At 34.0% G+C, this 14,412-nt stretch overlaps 1 protein-coding gene across 2 annotated transcripts in view; it reads left to right on the top strand.

The window, feature by feature from the left end:
* The window catches only part of SLCO1C1 (solute carrier organic anion transporter family member 1C1), a 40,467-nt gene extending 34,582 nt beyond the window's left edge, over positions 1 to 5,885 (top strand). The window contains exons 12-14 of one of the 2 annotated variants that reach the window (XM_054590905.1): positions 2,100 to 2,164; positions 3,991 to 4,108; positions 5,663 to 5,885. In XM_054590905.1, coding sequence (XP_054446880.1) covers positions 2,100 to 2,164; positions 3,991 to 4,108; positions 5,663 to 5,885 — 406 coding nt within the window. Of the gene's footprint in view, positions 1 to 2,099; positions 2,165 to 3,990; positions 4,227 to 5,662 lie in introns of both variants that reach the window. The other variant, XM_054590906.1, reaches the window with a different exon arrangement.
* The last annotated feature ends 8,527 nt before the right edge of the window (positions 5,886 to 14,412 follow it).

The following is a 14,412-nucleotide window of genomic DNA, read 5'->3' as shown; positions in this document are numbered from 1 at the left end:
AGTGGAATCATCATGATTTCTCATGGCTCTCTCAGGAAACTTGTTCTACATCCTCTTTCCACTTTGATTCTTAGGTTTTTATACAAACATGAGATTGAACAGAAGTTTTCCTAGTTAAAAATGTTTGCAAACCATTGGTATAGAAAGAAATGTTAGTGCCTGCTTCACTGTTGCCACTCAATAAATACAGTATGCTATTTCTAATGTTGGCAGTATTAACCAGTATAGACTAAATGTGTTTTAGATAAAATGTGATTTCACTGAATTATGAAAAATAGAGTTTATAAGATTCCTTAAAGGTGTATCTAATACTACAATGTTTTGCCTTTATTACCTTTTGTACATATTCTTGCTCTTACCTTATTTTAAGGGCATTTGGATCAATTAAGGATTCTAATCCATGAATATGATGTCAATAACTCCAAATATTTTTGCTTATTAAACTCTAAGAGAATTTTTAATACTGTGTACCTCTTTGCATATTTTAGTGAGCATCTAAAAAATATCTTATCATAAGTTTAAATAATAACTAAGCATTGATGTCTAGTATATTGTAAATATTTACATTTAAAAATATAACAATTTTAAATGTAGGTCACTCTTTTAAATGTAACCAATAGAATCTAAAGAAAAGTGACTCAATGACCAATATCACCTAATTTAAAATCATATGAAAATCTTAGTAGTCAAAAATGTTGCATATTTCTTTCTTCTCCTTGAACTTATATCTTCATTCAACTTTCCTATAGACTTTCCTTCTGTTGTAATATAATTTATATTAAACCTTTATTATTAACTTTTCTTTCATATATCTCTATATTAATGTACCTAAATTCAAATTTGTAAATGGTTTATAACCAGTATTCTGTGATATATTTTTTCTAATTGAATTAGCCTTTCAAATATTACTATTATACAATTAATCAAAGTAACCTAAAAATACTACAAATGGTTATACATTTACTAAACAAAAAAATAAATTTTATTGAAAACTTATCTTTTATGAGATGAATTAGGTGACTTTTAAGTTAATATAGCTAAAAATGAATATTAAGTTTTTGAAAATAAACTAAGAAAAATATTGTATACATATTTAATGTCCTGCATTTGATATTATGGAAATTGTTTCACAATGATAAACAGAAAATAAGGCCTAATATCTACAAATCTGTTTCTTGGAAAAGGGTTTAAGGACGGCATGAGATATTTGTATTTTCAAATGGGAGCATGGGTTTGAAAAGATGGGAAATCATTGACCCAGAGTTCTCAGGCCAAGATTGTTCTTCATGGGTGGCTATTTTTGTCAACATCTTTTATTGTGCCAAGAAGTTAATGGGCCAAATGAATAACCAGGCTACTAGAGGAAGAGTTTTCCTTACCACCAGTTCCTCAAATAAGCCAAGAAGGAGAGGATGTCCTTAGATTGAAGGAGAAAAATTGTGATTCTTGCCTCTTTTGAAGCAGAGACTAAATGAAATTATACATATAAACTGAACTTAGTACTATGGTTGATACTCAATAGTACATACTATATCGTCATTTTTCTTACTATTAAAAATGACAGTCCAATCAGCTACAGCTATTCAATCATATTAGGATGCTCTTGTTATTTTAGGTACTCTTGAACTTGGCTGTAAAATGCAAGTGTCCACTCTTTAGCAAAAATATTTACCATGCCACAGCATAGTGACTGTATCCATCCAAATCAATATGGTCCTGTGCTTTTAGACAAAAACTAATTATAGGTTATTAATTCTTTATTTTTGCCTCAAATTCTTGCAGTATCTTAGAAGTTTGTATTTTTTTCTGTCTTTATTGTTTTGCTGACTGTAGGGCTGATGTAACTTCTAGTAGTAGTAACTATAAATTCCTTGATGCATTAACTTTAATTTTGCATAACTTGCCTCCCCTATGCCAGGACTCTAGTGGGATCTCCATAAATGCTACTTGAATCCTAACTTCACTTTGTGCATGTTAAGTAGATTATCACTAATGTTGCTATTTGCATTTATGAAATATATACATATATATTCTATATATACATACATATATACACACACATATATATCTATTTGTAACAGTGCTTTTGTTGTTTTCAGGAGCATTAAGCCACAACTTAAGTCTTTTGCCCTGGGTATCTACACCTTGGCAATAAGAGTTCTTGGTAAGTATAATCTATGTTTTAAGTATGGTAGCCATCACAAGTGTATTTGGAATAATTTTCTGGCATGCATGACTAAATGATGTAGGTGGTTAAGACCCTATGCTTTCTATTTTCTTTCTATCTTCATTTCTTCCTTCCCTCCTTTTTTTCCTTGACTTTTCTTTTCCTTTGTTTCAGAAATATATCTCCTGAGAGCCAGTGCTGGGCCCATGTTATAATAAGATGAATTTGTGAAACTAATGGCATTTTTTGCTTAACAGTCTTGTCTCTTCCCGCACTGGTCTATTGTCAAAAAAAAAAAAAAAAAAAACCCATGCTTTTATAGAAGAACCCTCTGAGAGATGAGCAAAAATATGAATTAGTAAGAAAGCCTAAAGCATATATATAATTTTTTCAGTTATTAAAATGGAAGGCATTCTTTTGAATTACTCTCAATGCTAGAATATTTCATTTTGGTAGAAAAGTCTGATAATTCAATCAAAGCAGTATGGATTTGAGTTGATGATTTTTTTATATAACTTTTTTTGACTACCAGATTTACCAATATGCATTAATTAAAACCCATAAGGAACAGTGTGAATAAGTCAGATAAGTTTTCTGTCCTTATTAAGTTTATATTCTAAAGGAGAAAGTGAAACAATTGTCAATGTTTCTTGGTGAATAAACAGAAAAGAATTACCAGAGAGAAAAACAAACTGAGACATTTAAAAATCTGAAAATAACTATGGTTTACATAGAACTTGATATAAAAATAGGTATAGTATATGAAGCTACTATATAATTCTGATAATATTGGAGAAACAATCTCCCCCATACCTTTGCCTCTGATAACCACGTCAGATCTCTTTTTCCATGAGCTTGGGTATTTCTTTGTTTTTTTTGTTGTTGTTGTTTTTAGTTTCCACATGTAAGTGATACCATAGAGTATTCATCTTTGTCTAATCTGACTTAATATCTCTCAGCATGAATATAAATTCCTGATAGAGTTATAAAATGTAATGAATGGTATAGTGGTATGCTTAAAAATGTCATCAGTTAGAGATGCATACTGAAGTATATGTAAGGGAACTGACAAGGTGTCTGTGACTTCAAAAACTAGTTTCAGGGGTTAGAGAAGGTGTGGGTCTGGAAATAGATGACACAAGAATGACAAAATATTGATCATAGTTGAAGTGAGTGATGGCAGATGAGGATTCATTATATCATCCTCTCTGATTTTGTGAATGTTTTGAAAATTTGCCATTATGAAAATTTTAAAACCCATACAGAAGTTTGCAAGCATTTGAATATTTTTTCTGGCCTTTCTTCACAAGAGCAGTTGAAGTTAGATATCACTTAAATGTTTTTAAGTGGTAAATAACCCATTACATTGGACAATATATAAAGAAAGAAATGTTATTTAAGACACCAAATAATCCAAATTGACTTAGATATAGTTAACTAATTGCTCTTGTTGTTCATGGGATTTTATGTATAATAGAACCAGCTAGTTCTTTCTTGAATCTAGAGCCCTTATCTTCTTTGTATAGAGGGAGACACCCTTGCAAATGATTTCCTTATACATGTAAATTTCCCTTTAAAAACAGAAAAAGACACATGTCCTCTATCTTCAGAACTTGTATGTCTTCTGTTTCTCAAAAAATTCAGCTCAAAATAATCTTTACACCAGAAGTATGTTTTGGGGTGGGATGATCTGGAGATGCCCTGGTATCTCCAAAGCAGTAATTTTTGGACTGAAATTAAGTGGTTCCAGCTAATCATTCATTTTAGGATAACCAACAAGATGTGTATATATTTTTAGTAGCAATTATTTGTTTTTCTCACAGCAGGCATCCCAGCTCCCGTATATTTTGGAGTTTTGATTGACACTTCATGCCTCAAATGGGGATTTAAAAAATGTGGAAATAGAGGATCCTGCAGATTATATGACTCAAATGTTTTTAGGTACCGTATCAAACTCATTCTCCCATCTCATTGCTATCACATCTCAGGTTGCCACAGTGCAATTGGCACTAATAATTTCTCATGTACTTTCACTGCTTGTAAGGAGAAGAGTGGTCTAGTCAAGGAGCATATTCTGTTTTATAGAATAATTCTATTATCATTTAATTATTTGGCTATACCATTTATCTTCCCTATTCTTAATCTTAACTTGCATTTTTAATGAATAATCTTTTTTTTAAGTGACATAAAATTCCAGAATAGAGTAGAATTCTGAAAATTTATGCACACAAATGAGTAATTCCCTGAAACTTAGAAGCATTTAAATTTAGGTCACATTTTGGGTTTATTTCTATTCTTTTTCAAATTGAGCCAAACTGTCCCATTTGCGTCAGCTATAATCCCCCTGGGCAAGACTTGGAGTTGGCTCTAAATCTATCCGGCTTTTATTGCCAAACTGATGTTCAATTATTCCAGTACTTGAAATGCATAAAAGTAAAAGGTTTTCTCTGTGAGTGTGAGTGTGTATGGGGCTGAGGGACATGGCTTTTTCACTATGGTATCATTCAGTCCAATTCATCAAACTTTTAGTCCCCTTATTGCTTAAAGCAATGCTTCAATGGCTCAAAAGCAAGTGGGATTTTTTTTTTTAGATTTACAATCTGAGCATTTTCTAGAGAAATAAACCAGTACTGAGCCATGTATGTTGGAAGTTGGCTGTGAAGTGAGCCAATCATCTCAAGTAAGTTTGTTTGATTTAATAGGCTTTGATGTAATGTGAGACATTTACTTTGGTCTCTAAAAGGGACCTGATCTGTCAGGAGAATTCAGCTTTGCTCACACTGGCTAAGACAGTATTCACTTTAATGTAAAGACAGTGTAACTCAATCAGAGACTGCGAGCGCCTTTACAAGGCGACCAGAATGAACCATTCAGCCTACCCTTCCATGCCTTCATTCATGTCTTATGACGGAACACAGAACTAAAGGCTTCTCCTGGAAGAAATGGAGCTAAGCCTCTGGTTTGTTCTTGGGTCATTCTCTTCCTCTGAGAGCTCTGATTCCCCCTTAACATTGCTTCTTGCAGTTTTTCTGTAAAAGGGAATTTGGCAAGGTACAAGGATAACGACATGATTTATTATTCTAACCTAGACACTTTTCAAAGTGAAAGGGAACACTTAAAATTATCCTGGGACAATACTAGCATAAACTGAAAATGTTTGGGGTAAAAAGGGGTATGGTCACCTGGTCAGGAGAATAGTTTACAGAGAGGATAAAATTGATTTATATACTTAGTAGTAACTGAAAATGATACTACTAAAAAAAAAATCACTTGATGTAATCTTAACATCTTCAATGGTCTCAAATGTTCAGAGAAAGGCCTTCTATAGCCACTGAATCGCACTCTTGAAGAAACTATCCTCATCATAGTTTCTTTTTAATTTGATGGATTTCATTAGTTTAGATATCTATTAAATGATATTATTACCTTCGTTTCACATTTTATTTAAAGTTGCATAGTTACAATAATTAAGACTGAGATTCTCTCTTCTTCTAGACACATATATCTGGGCCTGACTGTGCTTCTGGGCATAATGTCCATTTTCATAAGTATTGCAGTACTCTTCACTTTAAAGAAAAATTATGTTTCAAATCATAGAAGCTTCAGAAACAAGAGAGAAAGAACAATGGTGTCTACAAGAATCAGGAAGAAAAGTTGTACTCCAAGTGACCATTTACTACAACCCAACTGCTGGCCAGGGAAGGAAACACAGCTTTAGAAAAATGATGTCTTGAGCCATCTTTTCTATTTTCTGGAAATTCTGCAAACACATTTGAATCAATATGTACATTTTTTATTCTTTCAAAAAATTTCTACTTTGTTTTTAATACTAAGTATTAGATAATGCATTTGATAACAAATATAATTAATCATATTATAAAAAATATAGATAGTGAAGGTAAAATTTTAATTTATATACAAATCTCTTATATTCTTTACTCATTCTGCTTCATTTACCTTGTGCCCATTGACATATTAGTTATATTCCTAGTAGAACAATCGTCCCCATAGTCTAATAGCTATGTGTAAAATAATTTTTAAACTGATAACTTATCTAGGATAAGAGAATGCTGTTAAAAAATTGAACAATGTCTTGGCCTCTTTCAAATATCACCTTAATGATGTTGTTAGGATGGAGCCAGAACATGTAGAGAGAAATTTCATTTTAACCTTCTCCTTTCTTTTGAAATACCATAATTGACATAGAAGTGTATAGAAGCAAATGATCCTAAGGGATTTGAATTTTGGATTATTAGCTTTTTTACCATTCATTACATGTGCTTCATGTGTGACATTTTAAGTGACCATGGCTGTAAAGTAATAAAATTAGTATAAATATGCTTTATTGTCCTCCTGTGAATTCAATGAATTTAAAAATAATGTTAAATACAATACTGTCCATATTTTAATTTATGTAAGCAGCTCCAGACTTATGCACATGATGTCATCTTAACACATATCTGAAAGTTGAATTTCTAAAAGTGTACAGTAAAGTTAGGTGTTATGCAGAGCGATGGGGCTGAGCAGTGCGGTTCCTTTTGGTGCTCTCCCTGGCACCTGTCACAGTGCCTCAGGGCTTCTGGGCAGAGGTCTGCCGCTGATACATCCTGTCAGAGGCCTCTCCATTTCTTTGCAACTGAAAAAGTCAAGCCAGGCATTTCCTCTTCACCAGCTTCCTGGTACTTCTCTGACTAGACATAGTAGGTACACAAGTCCACCATCTTTAATCTTCAGCTCAATTATGTGCTATGCTTTCCTCCAGCATAGCTGCACAAGAGGGACCTGCTGGCCCTCCCAAGAAAAGCAGACTTAAGGTGGAGTTCACCCCAGTGGAGTCTTGGAATTGTACAAACTGAACAATAAACAGGGTACTTCCAACAAGGAGTCTTTTCAAGGTGTGTCATGGAGTCTAAATCCAATAAAAATGTCCAGCTCAAAAACACAGTAGCCTTACTCACACAGAGGAAGAATCAAATAATGCAAACAAAATAGTGTGCAGTCTTTTATTTATTTATTTTTTTTCTGTATATACCAGTCCTCTGAATGTGAATGGAAAAAATTGGAGATGAAAAGTCTGGGGATTGAGAGTGGAAAAATTTCTTTTAAATGTATATTAATTTTGTCATTTTATTTTACTTAATGAAACAAGGGGTTTTTTCATATTTTACTATTTTTTAAAATTGAAAATAAACGTATGTTTTGTTTCCAGCAGGCCTACTTCAGACCTGCGGCTGCCCTAATAACTTGTAAGCAGGAATCCTTTTTGTCATCTGAATATCAATCTTACCCATAACAAATATTTACTGAATGGGTGAGTGAGTACACTTGTCAAGAGTTTTCTTTGTAGAGGTGTCATTAAAATTCAAGTTCCTCATCCTGTCTCCCACATCCTCTATTTTTCAAAGCTTTTTGTAGCAATACCCTGAAAAATAACTACTTTGCAAGTAAATTTTAAAACAGAATCCTATCCAATTTACTCTTGAATAACTTAAAAAATAAAAATTGGCATAAGGAGAGATTAAGTGATTTTTTTCATGAAAGCACTGAATGTCAATGAAAAGAAAGCATCTTTTATGGATAACCATTAATTCGGCAGTGGAATTCTATATACTAAACTCAGTTGTGCAGCATAAGAGGGTACCATTTGGTGGGGAATTGAATTTATTAAAAAGAACCTTGATATTTTAGAGGAGTAAATTCATCTGACAGAAGCAAGCAGGCTTATTACGCCTCAGAAAGCACATGAATTTTTTAAACCAAGCCCCATTTCAAAGGTCAAAAATATCCCCTCAGTCCCAGCGCCAAACATTAGAGGGAAGACCTTGACTGACGTGTGGGATCCCACAATTGCTTCACACTCAATGGGCCACTTTATTTTCTTATTCTACCTCCATGGCCCCTGGAGCTGAGTATGTCCTCATAAGAACATCTGATTCACTATAACCTACAGACAATAACAGTCCAACAATATCATTTTATAAATAGAGTGACTTAAATTTGGTTAAATGATTTTCTCAAGATGGAAGCAGTCAAACTAATGCTGGGTTCTTCCATTACATCACTATGCCTCTAAAGTAGGTAATAAAAACAAATAACCTGAAACCTCTAAAAACAGCTGGAAGAACATTTGTGACCATCAGCATTCAAGAAATCTCCACTTAAATATTACGTATTTATACACTCATACATAAAGGGAGAGTGAAAGAATAAACTGACTATAACATATTCTTGGGAATAATAATTGTTTTTATAACTTTCATAGCAACTGTTAAATGTAACAATATTAAGCACTTTCTTTAGGTGTGTTGAGTGCTTTAGGCACATTATCTCAATTTCAAAGACCAAAGACCCTAATGTGCCAGGTAGAATTACTGATATTGTCAAAGCAAGAAACTGAGGCTAGAGAGTTTTAGCAACTTGTCTGAAGTCAGCAAGTTCTATTCAAACAGTTACATTATGCCTATGTTAATCTATATCCATATTTGCTGTCTTCCTCTAACTTTCCTAAATGTTCATTTTGTACACCTACATTAGGAAGGTTTTAGCATACTAAAACATGTCCATGTTTTAGAAAATCAAATGGTGCAAAATGACTTAAAATGGGAAGTAACAGTCCTTCACCCCAGTTACACTCTGTTCCTCAAATGTAACTGCTTCTAAACAGTTTGGTTTGTTGGATTTTCTGATGGTTACTTCCATATCTTTAAATAATATGCACATAACATTTTCATGATTTACTAATGTTGGGCACTCTGTATTGACTCTACTCTGATAGATTAGAACTAATGTCATTACTCATTTCCTATTTCTCTTCCCCAGTTATCTGTACGTAGTGAGGCCACTATTGTGAGTTCCTCAAATGTCATTTCAATACCTCCATCCATTTCCTGTTCAATAAACATGAAAAGTATCATGTGTTTCCCCACTTTGCAAATGATGTTCTTAGAGCTCCTTCCCTTTCCCTCCAAGTGTCCAAACTCTTGTCCGTCTCCCTCTTTCTGTTAGTTGTACCTTTCCTTTTATATTGTCAAGAACAATAACATTTTTAGTGAACTCTAAACACTAGATCTAGGGATCTAGGAAAGGCCCGAATGGTTATGATTAAGATCAACTCCATCTACTGCTGAAGCTATAAAATTTCACCACTAGGAAAAAGAATGAATATTGAATGTAAACTGTAATTGAAAAAATTCAAATAAATATGGTAAGTTAAACATAAAAAAGAAAAAAAGAATGAAAAAAGAGGGGATAAACCATATTAAAGAAGACCTACAAGGGATCAGGCATTAGAGGCACATTAACATATTTAAATAGTAATAAATATGATGTAAAATGTTTTATGTTTGAATAATTTTGAAATATGTTGAGTTAATGGCACTCTCATGTGACTTCAAAATCCCTAAGACTCTTTACTATGATGATGTGTAATGCCAGTCTAAAGGCGATGTGTATCTCAAACTTATTTGACATTAAGTTCACTTTTTAATTAATAAGTCATGGATCTAACTAATTTTCAATACAACATATTTGGAAAACACAAATTTCATCCTCCTTTTTAATTATTTTGCTATCTTTATCAGCTTATGGTATCAGGATTATGCAGTTTTATAAAATTAACTGTAAAGCTGTTTAAGTTTTAATGCTTTGGAAAAGATTTTATAGCATAGGAATTATCTGCTCCTTTTACATTTGAAACAATGTTTTCAGCCTTTTTAAGAAATATCTTGAAAAGTTTTTATTAGTTACTTTTTTTAAAGCATATGTTTACTTTATTCAACTTTCAAAATTTGAATTTTTTTCTAGAAAAATCTTTCAGGTTTTTAAATGCCATTTTTAATTTTATAAAGTTAAAGCAATGAAGCTTAGGTTTATTATTATACTATTTTCCGATTCCTAATATTGCATACTTGGATTTGTCTTTTTTTGTGTGTTATGTTCATCAGAAACTTATTTCATTAGAATTTGCAAAGAAATGGCTTTTGGATTTTGCTCCTCAGCTACCTGATTAATTAATTTTTGTGTTTCACTTGAGTTATTTTCTTCCTTCTGCTCCCTTTAGGCATGCCTATAAAAATCTTTACCTAAATTCTTGACTTACAGGCGTATTACCATATGCTCTAGCTTAGTCATGAAAAGAATATACCTTAATGGACACCTTCGTTCATAATCCAACAGGGCTGCCAAGCAGCTATCCCAATGACAGTTTCTTAATTGCTTACAACGGCATTCTTGAGTTTCTATTTGATTCAAAATTCCTAGTGCTCTATAACAGTGGGTTAAAATTTCCCCGTGCTTGGATATTTTACTTTAAGCTCATCTTTTAATTTTTAGGTTAATCATAGTTATAATAAAGAAATGCAGCCTATTTGATTTATCCTTTTAGAAATTTATTGAGAGTTTAAGACCAGAAGCCATAAAACTCCAAGATATATGATACATATAAATATCATTGGGTTTTGTAAACAGACAAGAAAAAAATGACATAAGTGTCAACTTTTGAAACTTGTATGGTTTTATGAACCAATGTCACCCCAATAAATTTAATTTAGAAAGAAGTATCAACTTTGAAAAGGAGGACTCAAAATGATAACCTTTCAGAGATACTCTAATTACCTCCCGAGAAGCACCTCAAGAATCTGCTGAACAAACTACACCAAGCACAGATTTTGGTGCTATTTACAATATAAATATGAAACAACTGACTGCTTTGCTAAATCTATCACACATACAATAGAATGAAAGACCCTAAATAACCTTTTTAGAAAATAAAATGGAATAAAACATTTCAAATCATAATAACACAACTATGAAGGACTAGAAGTAAACAGGAAATGCTTGGGATGCACATAATATTTAAAAACTATAACATTTTACTGAGAAACCCAAACCATGTTGTTGATGAAAAGGCTCAACATTATATCAGTTTTCGAAGCTGGTACATTTTCTGTCATTTTTCTTGCATGTTATAAAACCCAATGATATTTATATGCCACATTTATCTGTAGTTAAGATTGGCTTATGACACTCTGCTCTTCAAAATCTTCCAGCACCTCCCAACATCTTCAGGAAACCTCAGGCTCCCTTGGTAAAGTGCGATCTTTCAGGATTTGGCCCCTGACAACCTCCCCAGCTCCATCTTACGCAACACCCCCAAATCAGGTTCTTAACCTAGAACCTCTGGCCACATTGTAAAATGCGCAGTTTCCTAAAAGCGATCTCTGCTACTATGTCTGCCTAGAAAACACTTTTCTTATTTCTTTCTTTCACCTTTTTCACCCAGCTCAGGGCTTCTTAAACTTTATTGTCTATGATTCACCCGAGGGTCTGTTTTAAAAGGCAGACGTGATTGAATATTTCTGAGGCGAGGTCTGAGGTCCTTCACTCCTAATTAGCTCCACAGAGCAGTAGTATCACACCCTTAGCCAAGACCTGTCTACTTCTCCTTTTTGACAGTTGAGTTTGGCCCTCTCTGGTCAGCATTCCCTGGATCTCACCCTTGCAGTACCCCTGTAGTACTAGGTGCTGTGCTAGTGGAGATGTTGCTGGTAGAGACTCTCTTTTATCAGTTCATACTGTCTTGTACATCACCTCACACATATGACAAACTCCATATTGAATAAATGAATGTGCTAATAATATGTGAAAAATAAACTTATTTAGGAATTGAGAATAGTATTAATCAAATCACACCACACATAGTTCTTCCTGAAATTTCTGTATTCTTTATTGAATTCACTTCAGAGAGAATTTGGCAGGAATAGAATAGAATAGAATAGAATAGAATAGAATAGAAAAGAAAAGAAATAGATTAAGTGCTCTAAAGATTTTCTCAGTTATCAGAGATTGTGAATATACTAAAAAACAGAGCAAATAATGAAGAACAGCTTTCTATTACCTAAATAAGATGTTTAGTGCACTATACAATTGATGGTTTGTCCAGAAAGACTCAGTTTCAATTTAGATATATTTCTTTCTTGCAGCATTTCTATATTTTTAGAGACTACAAAGCATTTTAACATTTACAATTTTTCTCTTAATTCTACATAACCTGAAAGATCAATATTTTTCTGAATATGAAAATTACAAATAATTTTATGAATTATCCATAAGAGGATAATATGAGTTTACCTGACTAGCTAAGACCATAGAATCGGGTACTAACAGAACAGTAGCTTAAACCCACACCTTCTGATACCAAGTCCAGAGTTCATTCACCTTAGCCTGGTTGAAAGTTCTTCAAAGCCCCGACTTAGCAGAGATGGTGGTATATATAGGGTATCATACCCACAAAATGTAGTTTTGATTTTGATAAAATCACATTTTTGCTTCTGTTCTACAATTTTTGCTTCTATTTAAACAACAGAATTAGTTTGTCTACATTATTGTTTTCTTTTCTGTTTTTTCTTTCTGGCCTAGATTTCAGGATTGGCTAAAATGATTGACTAGTGAAAACAAAAGTTAGGTAGCTCACACCTTGCAAAGAATCCCCAAATGACAGTAGAGCTAACTAATGAACACAGAGCACCCACTACCATAGTAAGCAGAGTATTGGCCCTGCAGGAGATCTCTGAAGTTCTTAGCTAACAGATTGGAGGAGCGGGGCCACAGACGCGAAAAATTTCATAGTCCACAAAAACAAGTTACTTTCTAGTTATGCGGAGACAGCCAGATAGGTGCCCTGACTTCTTGTCCTGTGATCTCTCCACTGAGACCTGTCATTGACCAAACCAAGTTAAAAATCAAGACCTGTGAACTACAAGGTAGACTAACCAGGAATAAAAACTGGTCTGAAGAACCCTGATTGCTTTTTAAATAAAGCAGTCAAATAGTCACAAGATAGAGCATATAATTTTGGCATTATATGTGGTTTATGTTACTATGGCTTTACCAGGCCTTGCCTAATCTAAGACCTCACTTCCTCCCACTCCTCCTATACTCACTCTGCACCACCCCAGCCTCCTTTCTGTCTCAGCAACACATCAAGCAGCCCCAAAAGTAAGCTTTTGCACTTCTGAGTCCTCTGCTTGCAACATTTTGCCCACTAAGACTTGATTCCTCATTCCCTCTTTATTCAAACACCAGCCTTTTGGAGGCCTTTTCTGACATGCTCAAAAAGAGCATGTGCTGTCTCTCTCTATCCCATTAACTTTACTTATTTTTCTCAATAGCAATGGTCTTCTCTTTAATATATATCTTCTTGTGAATTTATTTATTGTCTGCAAATTCTACACTGTGTCAAAAAATAGTTGTTAATCCCACTGCAATGACCCTGCAACAGAGTAGGCACCCAATGGGACTAAGTAAAATATCCCATTTTTGAGAGAGTCAGGACAACTCAGTAAGCATCTGGAGGTGTAGAAAGCTTCTTCTCTATTAAAAAAGAATCATTTGCCCCTAATAAATTTCACATACTGGAAGCTAATGAACTTTTTATCCAAAGTTTTACACAAGTGACTCTACAGAAAGGCTTTATCAAGGTATTATTTACAATTAACTGGACTTTACTACGAAGGTTATTCAGGTGCAACTACACATAAGACCCTTCAAATAAACTGAATATTCTGACATTCAGCCTCCAACATCAGTAAAACGCCATCTTAAGTTTTACAGTGCTTTAGGCCAGGTCTGGCTTGGATTAAATCCATATTTTAAAAACTCAGGCATTGATTTATTTCGTGCCTAAGGCCAGTGTGATTGGAATACACTCCATGCTTCATAAACAAAATACTTTGGTGGTGAAAGATTCCAATTCTAAGACAGAAAAGTATTCAAGAGGCTAACAAGTGCATCTGTTTTGCCTTATTCAGAAACATGTATTAAAAAACACCACCACCAACAACCACAACACCACTGTGCCAGAACCCTGGCCATTTTGAAAGTGTATAGTTTACTGTAATTCTGTTTGTGATGACTGTTTATTATTGTGAGCTTTTAAGCAGAGTCTGTGCCATTCTAAATGTGGGCCTGGATTGCATCAGGGCCACAAAGTGCCCTATCTTTACTTGGACATCGCCTACACTCATGCCCACTTTACCATACCCGAGGGAATCTAGACACTCCCACGGCAGGGTTTCCCCGGTTCTTTGCCTTGTCAAAAGCACTCTGTAATCTCTAGGGATTTCCCAGATAGCCTGGGGCCCCAGCTGCTGCTACCGTGCCCATACAAGCTTGCATTCTTCCCTCTACCTGACATTTCCATGCCCCCCGCCCCGCCTCCAATTCCAGGCTCAATAAAAGAGATGAGG

Source organism: Pteronotus mesoamericanus, unplaced genomic scaffold (genome assembly GCF_021234165.1).
Source record: "Pteronotus mesoamericanus isolate MK-2021 breed Mesoamerican mustached bat unplaced genomic scaffold, CSHL_Meso_final scaffold_21, whole genome shotgun sequence".
Taxonomy (NCBI): Eukaryota; Metazoa; Chordata; class Mammalia; order Chiroptera; family Mormoopidae; genus Pteronotus; species Pteronotus mesoamericanus.
The sequence above is the reverse complement of the archived record's forward strand: the minus strand, read 5'-3'. Positions and strand labels throughout refer to the sequence as shown.